This window comes from Crocodylus siamensis, chromosome 4 (genome assembly GCF_052110815.1).
Source record: "Crocodylus siamensis isolate JL-2025a chromosome 4, ASM5211081v1, whole genome shotgun sequence".
Taxonomy (NCBI): domain Eukaryota; kingdom Metazoa; phylum Chordata; order Crocodylia; family Crocodylidae; genus Crocodylus; species Crocodylus siamensis.
In genome coordinates, this window is record NC_143398.1 from 125,101,571 (window position 1) to 125,109,120 (window position 7,550).

At 52.8% G+C, this 7,550-nt stretch overlaps 1 protein-coding gene across 2 annotated transcripts; it reads right to left on the reverse strand.

The window, feature by feature from the left end:
* Positions 1-2,036: 2,036 nt before the first annotated feature.
* Positions 2,037-7,243, reverse strand: BHLHE41 (basic helix-loop-helix family member e41). Of its 2 annotated transcripts, XM_090043671.1 has the most exons (6): positions 7,108-7,243; positions 5,599-6,266; positions 5,279-5,342; positions 4,892-4,999; positions 3,875-3,986; positions 2,037-3,762 (listed from the first exon to the last, which is right to left on the reverse strand). In XM_090043671.1, the coding sequence occupies exons 2-6, from the start codon at positions 5,907-5,909 to the stop codon at positions 2,915-2,917; spliced, it is 1,443 nt and encodes a 480-aa protein (XP_089899797.1). In that variant the 5' UTR covers positions 5,910-6,266; positions 7,108-7,243; the 3' UTR covers positions 2,037-2,914. The 2 variants fall into 2 exon arrangements, with proteins under 2 accessions (XP_089899797.1, XP_089899795.1); XM_090043669.1 differs by lacking the exon at positions 7,108-7,243 and having other exon boundaries at positions 5,599-6,654.
* Positions 7,244-7,550: the final 307 nt, after the last annotated feature.

Below are 7,550 nucleotides of genomic sequence, written 5' to 3' on the forward strand. Positions count from 1 at the left end.
TAGCTTTGATTCAGATGTTAAGTTACTTGCTTGTAATACCATCTGTGAAGTTTAAAGGGAGATTTTATTTCTCCCTCGATTTTGAAAGGATACTGAAATGAATATGGGTCCTTTAAGTTTTCTGCTACGTCCATGGTCAGTGCAGCTTATAAAAAATTAATTGATACTGAAGAACCAGCAGAGGGAGCATGAAATGCTTGCTTTATCTTATGTAAACACAGGCCACTTAAAAAAAAATCTCAGGAACAGGATGAATGTTTTAAAATGAAGTGCTCTAAACCTCAAATATAATCTTATATTAAAGCTTTTGAAGAAAATATTTTCCATGTTGTAAATGATTTGACTGTGCTAGGGGTTGGGGGGGGTTTTTTGGTATATCCAGCTTCAGGTATACATAGAAGAATTTCCCCAATCTTTGATATTTGTGCCATCAACCTGTTGTAAAAACCTTGCTTGAAATTTGACTACTGTGAATGATGACTAAATACCCACAGTATCTGTAGAGTGAATGATGTTACCCTGTATGACCTTAATTAATAGTTTACAAAGAAAAATAAAGGAACACTTCAAACATAAAATGCATGTGCATGAATATGTATGCTATACAATGCCTTGTGATATGTACAAAATGTACAAAATAATATGTTAAAATTATTTGTTCAATGAGTCTAAGAAAACTAAGCAAATTCAAACCCATGTTAAAGCTGTGAAAAGAAATTAAGTTATCTATATTCATGCAATCATATGTTTTTAAGGCTTTCTATGCATCTATTTTATTAATGTAGGAGTTTTAATTATTAGACAACCCCGTATTGTGTATTAAACTTTTTATTCCTTAGTAAGAATTTTTTTAAATCACAAAATAGTGTGGAAATATTTAGATAATAGAATTCATGGAGTGCTGGAAAATACTGAATATAAAGATTGATTTCTAATAATATCACATACTAAACTGTTCTAAAACAGCTGGTTTCTTGCAGACAGTATTTATTTTTTTAAAATAATTTAAGACAGCATAAGCTTGTACCAAGCATAAGCATTGTAACAAAAGTGCAACTTTTTCAGCAAATCGTCCCCAAAGATATTTAACTCAAAATATCATTAACACATATTTTCTCCCTACAAAAATAGCATGTCAGACATCATTAATTGGATGTATTAACAACTATTTACATACAGCCACTCTGTAGGCTAGTTAAGATTTTTTTAACGTTGTTTAAACACAGCGTTTGAGGCAAACAGTAGCAACAGCAGCAGCAAATGCACCAAACTGACTAACAGACCCAGGATACTTATTCACCCATAGTCAGACTGTTGTGTCTCACCTCTTACATAACATTCAAGTGAGATTTCTCACAGTGCTACCTTGGCAACAAACTAAAAATATCTAGGCAAGGTCTTGGTTTAAGCCTTATTAAAAAAGCTTTATCTGTGTGATTATCTGGTGCCTAATATAGCCCCAGAAAAGGAAATCATGATATTTGGAAACAGAAAAACCACATGGGACCTTATCCCAATTCTTATAATCATTTCTAATTAAAATCAGACATGTTTAATTATTTCCTCTATTTTTTTTTAATAACCCATAATTAAGGATAAAATTAGTTCAGGGCTTTTTTTTTTAGTTCAGTGCAGAAACATTCATTTTATACAGTAAAGTTAGAAAAACTGAGGGACAGAATGAATTAAATAAGGACATGGGGGCAGGAGAGAACAAATGCGCTTGCCATACCACCAGACCTTAGCTAAAGAAATTATGTAATGGATCTGATCCTCTTTCCCTTGCGTACCCAAAACTCTCACTGAAGCCAGTGGCAACTGGAGGTGCACAAGGCACTGAAGGATTGGGCTCAAGGTTAATTCATTCATAGTCCATTTCTCAATAAAGTGCTAGCATAGCATAAAATCCTGCCACCTGCTCTTCCTCTTGCCCTCGCCCCTCCCCCTCCCCGCCCCCTCATCCCGACAAAGCACTAATCCAGGGCTCTCTAAACAAGTGCAAGTTACCAAGTGGAAGGAGAGACACTACTATAAAAAACAGTTCAAAATAAGGTGCAACATTTAATTTACTTCAGAGAGGGGAAAAATGTATAATCTCTCCACACTATATTTTTTTCCTTTTCTTTTTTTTAAAACATACCTGTGCATTTATAAAGCCAAACATAAAAAAAAAAATGAGTAGCAAATTCAACCCTTTGCAGCAGGAGAGGCCTCAAAGGGAAAGCTCTCTCCCATACGGACCGGACACAGTCTGATCTTTGCTGATTCCCATCACTTTTTTTATTATTAGGAGCTTGCATTTCCCAAGTGGCCATCGTCATGGCCTCTTCACCCTCATCCCTGCCCTCCCCACACCCCCCTCCACTGCACCGGGGGTAATGCCTGCTCCCTTTGGCCCACCTGTTTCCACCCCCCTAAACCTCCACTTGACACTTAGGATCTGAAGGTAGAGAGAAAAGTTCAAGGCTTAAGCAAGTTGCTCTTGGCTTCGCTGCAGTCTGAAAGGAGGCAACACATCAATGCAAAGGGTTGCTTGTAGCTGTGTTGGTCTAACCTTGCCTGTCAATGCAAAGGGGCTTTTACAGCAGAGGAAGATGGGGGGAGATGGGGAGACAGGAATGAACACCAAAAAGAAAGAGATGGGGACAAAAAAGAAACAACCAACTGGGGGGGTGCATGCATGTATGTATGCACCAGTAGGGGTGTGTACGCAATGCACAGGTGGGTGTATGCATGTGTGTGCACCTCCTTGCACATGTGTGTGCATGTGTTATGTGCCCATGGACACAAATGTGTGCACGTGTGTGTATGCACGTGTGTGTGTGTGTTTGCCTTCTGTAGCCTGGGGGGCAAGGGCTGCTGGGGGCGCGTGCCAGGAGGGCTGCGGCTGCCTACCCGGCCGCGGCCGCGGCCCTCAGGGGCTGTCCCGGGCGGGCTCATCCCTTGAGGCGAGGTCCGTGTCGGCGCCGGGCCCGGGGGCGAAGGGCGGCAGCAGCGCGGCGGCGGGGGCGGCGGCGCCCGCCTTGTCTGCCGGGCCGAGCGCGGAGGAGAGGCAGGGGAAGGCGGCGGCGGCGGGGAGGCCGGGGTAGAGCAGCGGCAACGGCAGCGGCAGCGGCAGCGGGGCGGCGGGGTACATGTACTTGTCCAGGCCCTTGTCCAGGAAGGGCTGCACGTAGGCGGCGGCGGCCGAAGGCGACAGGAAGTAGAAGGGCAGGCAGAGGGGCGCGGCCGCCGGCCCCAGCGGCATCAGCGAGCCCAGCAGCGCGGCGTCGGGGCGCAGCAGCGCGGCCGCGGGCTCCGCGCCGAGGCCGCCGCCCTCGGCCTTGAGGCGCTTGGCGGGCGGCGGCTCGTCGGCCGCGGGCTCCTGCTTGACGCGGACGCCGGCGCGGCGCTCGGGTCGCGCCTCGCTGTCGCCGCCGTAGCCGCTGTCCGTGTCGGTGTCGCTCAGCTCGGCCGCGTGAGTCCGCTGGATGACGGGCACACAGTGGGGCTGCGGCGGCGGCGCCTGCCCAGCCGGCGAGCGCGGCGGCGGCGGCGGCGGCGGCGACGGCCCGGGGGGCGCGGCGGGCGGCGGCGCGGGGCCGGGCAGGAACTGCGTGGACACGGCGTGCAAGTGGCTGAGGAGCTGGGCGCAGCGCTGCTCCCGCGCCGCCCAGCTCTCGAAGCGCGACAGGTAGTGCAGCACCTCCTTGGCGCAGGTCTGGAAGCCTGAGTGGAACGCGTCCAGGTCGGCCTGCGCCGGGGACTTGGGCGGCCGCTCCCCTGCGGGCACACAGTGGGGTCAGCGCCGCTGCTCATCCGGCGGGCCCCGGCCCCCCCATCACCACCGGCACCGGGGGTCCCAGCCCCCAGTGTCATCCCCGCCCCGCCCTACCGGTCTGCAAGGCGAGGATCTTCTGGTGCTGCTGCTCCGTCAAGGCCGTTAAAGCTTTCAAGTGTTTCAAAGTTAATTCCAACACGACGGCTTTCTCCAAGTGCCCCAGAGTCTGCAAAGCAGGGAAGGGGGGGAGAGGCTTGGTGACTTGCAGCACCCCTGTGTGGCTTTGTGCCCTAACTTCAGGCAACTCGGGTCATAGAAAAGCTGCTGGTTGTACAGAGAAGCAAGAGGTTTTCTTGCGGGGTGGGGGCATCACAGCCTCTTACCAACTCAGATATACCCCTCAGCAGGAAGCCTTTACAGTTGCCCCCCTCTGCAAGTTTAATGCCCCCAGGTTTGATCCCCTCAAGCTTGATCCCCCCCTCCAGCTTTTGCCCCCCTTTATGTTTGATCACCCCCCAGGTTAGATCCCCTCAAGTTTAATACCTCCAGTTTTTATCCCCCTTAAATTTTATTCCCTCAGGTTTGAACCCCAGGTTAGATCCCCTCAAGCTTGATCCCCTCAGGTTTTATCCCCCCCTAAATTTGACCCCCCCCCCAGTTAGATTCAAGAAGAACTTCTTTACTGTGAGGGTTGCCAGAATCTGGAATGGGTTTCCAAGGGAGGTGGTGCTCTCCCCTACCTTGGGGGGGTCTTTAAAAGGAGACTGGATAAGCACCTGGCTGGGGTCATCTGATCCCAGCACTCTTTCCTGCCTGGGGCAGGGGGTCGGACTCCATGATCTGCTGAGGTCCCTTCCAACCCTAATATCTATGAATCCCCTCAAGTTTGATCCTCCAGGTTTGATCCCCCTCAAATTTGATCCCCTCCAGGTTAGAGTCCCCATAAGCTTGATCCCCCCCCCAGGGTTTATTCCCCTCAAGCTTGATCCCCCACAACTTTCATATCCTCCCAACCTTGAGGTTCCACTTTTTGATCATTTGCCTGCCGGGTCCCGCGTGTCCCGTCCCCCCGCCTCCCTCCCCCCCGCCCCCCCGCGCGGGGAGGGCGCGCTGCCTCCCTCTCTACCTTACAGTCAATTTCAGATGCTCGGGCAATAAATCTTTCAGCTGAGCAATGCACTCGTTAATTCTGTCCCGCCTCTTCTTCTCTATCAACCTGTGGGGCAATTTGTACGTTTCCTAATGGGCACAAAGCAAGAAAAAGGCCAGCGTTAGATACACTTGCGATGACAAGCAAAACAAAAACAAATGCCGTGCCAACCACATGTAGCGCACGCTAGGAGCAGGAGGAAGGTAGAGCCCTGCCCGATCTGGTCAGCCCGCTTACAATGAAGGAGGGGGTGGGAGTTCACAGGAAAGTGAGGCTGGAAGGGATCGCAGAGAGATCCTCCGGCTCGAAAAAAATCAATGAACCCCAGCGAAGCACATAGCCAGGAGCATCGTGAAACTTGTTCTTACCTTGCTCTCATCCCTCTTCATGCCTCTTTTGGGCTTGCACATATAGAGAGATGGGTAGTCCAGCCTGCAAAAGAAAGAGGACCCCGGTAGCAGCAGAATGACGGACCCCTGCGGGGAAAGGAAGAGGTAGCACCAGCTCCAGAGAGCAGAGACGTGCAAGACTGTTGCACGTATCCACAGAGGCTTGGAAAGGAAGAAAGGATCAGCCCCCGGTGCAGCCCGATCGGCCTTTGCCAGCGTGCGGCAGGCAGGCGGGCGCTTGGCGAGGAAGGAGGGAGGCTGGGAAGAGAAGCGAGGGAGCGGGCTGGCTGGCTCCTTACCCTAGAAAATCCCTGTGCTCCAGCAACTGCCTCTCTTGCAGGCGCACCAGTCCTTCATCCATGTCGGACCGCGGCTGGGTGAGGGCTGGCGCTGCCGCGGGGTGCTGCGAGGCTGCGGGGCCAAACCGTGCACATGCAGGCTCCGTCCCTCCTGTGCTGCGGGGAAAGCGGGAACCGGTGCGGTGCCCCCCTCCCTCCCGCTCCCAGCCGCACTCCGGGCTGGTACTTTGCACTCGCTGCTCAGTGTTTGGCCACAGGGCACGCGCGTCGCCAGCCAGACCAGCACCCAGCTCACGTGCGGAGCGTACCATCCAGCCTCCAGACGGGGGGTTTGGGGAGAGGAGACACAACGCGCGAGGAGGCGGGGACAGCGGATCCAGGCGACCGGAAAAGAAAAACAGCTTGGCCCCGCGATCCCTCTTCCAAGCAGCCAGGCAGTCAGCTGAGCAGGTTTCCCTCCCGCCGGGGAGGCAGCAGCCCGCCCCCGAGCCTCCCGCTGGCCGGGGGGCGCCTGCCCGCTCCCGGGATGCGTGGGGGAGACAGCCCGCAGCAGGAAGGACGAGGCTTCAGTCACCCGGCGCTGGGAAAAACAGCCAAGCGCCTGGGAAGGAGGAGGAGGGGGCGGGCTGGATCTCGATTTGACAGGATGGGACTTGCACATCAGCTGTCTGGAAAGCAACACAATGTTGCATTGAAACATATGTCCTTTTCTTCCCCCGTGTGCCAAGTGCCGCCGGGAGACTGAGATCTCCCTCTCCGGGCACGCCAGGCTCTCTCCACTCCCTGCTTCCTAACAGTCTGAGAGCAGTCTCCAGCCGGGTCTGAAACTGGATTGTAGAGACTGCATTCACAGTGTGAAATGTGAATTTCACATTTTTCCTTCCTAGCTCACATGAATCATTTGTCCCCCTCCTCTCATACATCCGGCCCTCTTTTATTCTTTCAATTTATGTTGTGCCTTAAAGAGTACTTTCGGAAATAAATGTAGCCAGATCTCTTTCACTCTCCCCCTTCCTTCCTTCCTTCTTCCCCTGTTTATTTCCAGAAGCTCCAAACTAGCGACATCTATGGGGTGACACCCCCACCCTACCCCCCGCCGCCCGCGGCTGCTCCCCTGCTATTTCCCGGGATCCCTTTGGACGCCACAGAGATCCCTCCCTCTGCAGTGGGAGGCTGCTGATGGCAGATCGGGAGAGGGCTGTGGGTTCCCCGGGGGGGAGGACATGGGAGGGAAGTGCAGTGCTATTGGCTCCCCCCTGCTAGCCCGCGGCTCCGGGTGTCTGGTGCTTCGTGCTTCCTCCTCCTCCTCCTCCTCCTTCCCCGAGACTGCTAACGCGTGTGCGCAGCCCACGTTCACTACCGCTGGCACCTCACAAACCTCCTCCTTAATCCTGTCTCCAGCCGGTACGAGCACAGGGCTGGCAACGTGATCCGACCCGCTGCTGTTGAGGCCGGAGATGCCTGCCCGGGGAGAAACGCAGAGAGCCCCGCAGGAGCGGGATGATTTACCTGCTCCCCCAATGGAAACGAGAAAAACGGAGGCACCTGCCAGGGACCTGCACGTTGCAAATCACTGCAAAGCAGCGGGTGCACAGGGGGTGGCGGCTTGCAGGGCTGCTTCCTGCCTGCACATCTCCTGGACTATTCAGAGCTCCTGCTACTCATACAGGGCCAGGGTTATTTTGTGCCTCTCCAGTGATTCCAGTTGCAATCCGACACTGCAACTGCAAATTAAATGAGATAAGTGGGTAGGGGAGTTGCCAACTCTCCTAGTGCTCAGGGTAGTTCAGTTTTTCCCCCCCTTAAAGCTGCAGCTCCTGAAGGCATGGGATCACCTGAGGACCCTGGTTTTCAGTGGGGAAAGCTCTCAGATGGCAGGGGAAAAAAGTGGGAAGAAATTACTTTAAGGCTAGGTAGAGACATTCAAAAAGTCCAAGGCAGAATCAATCCAA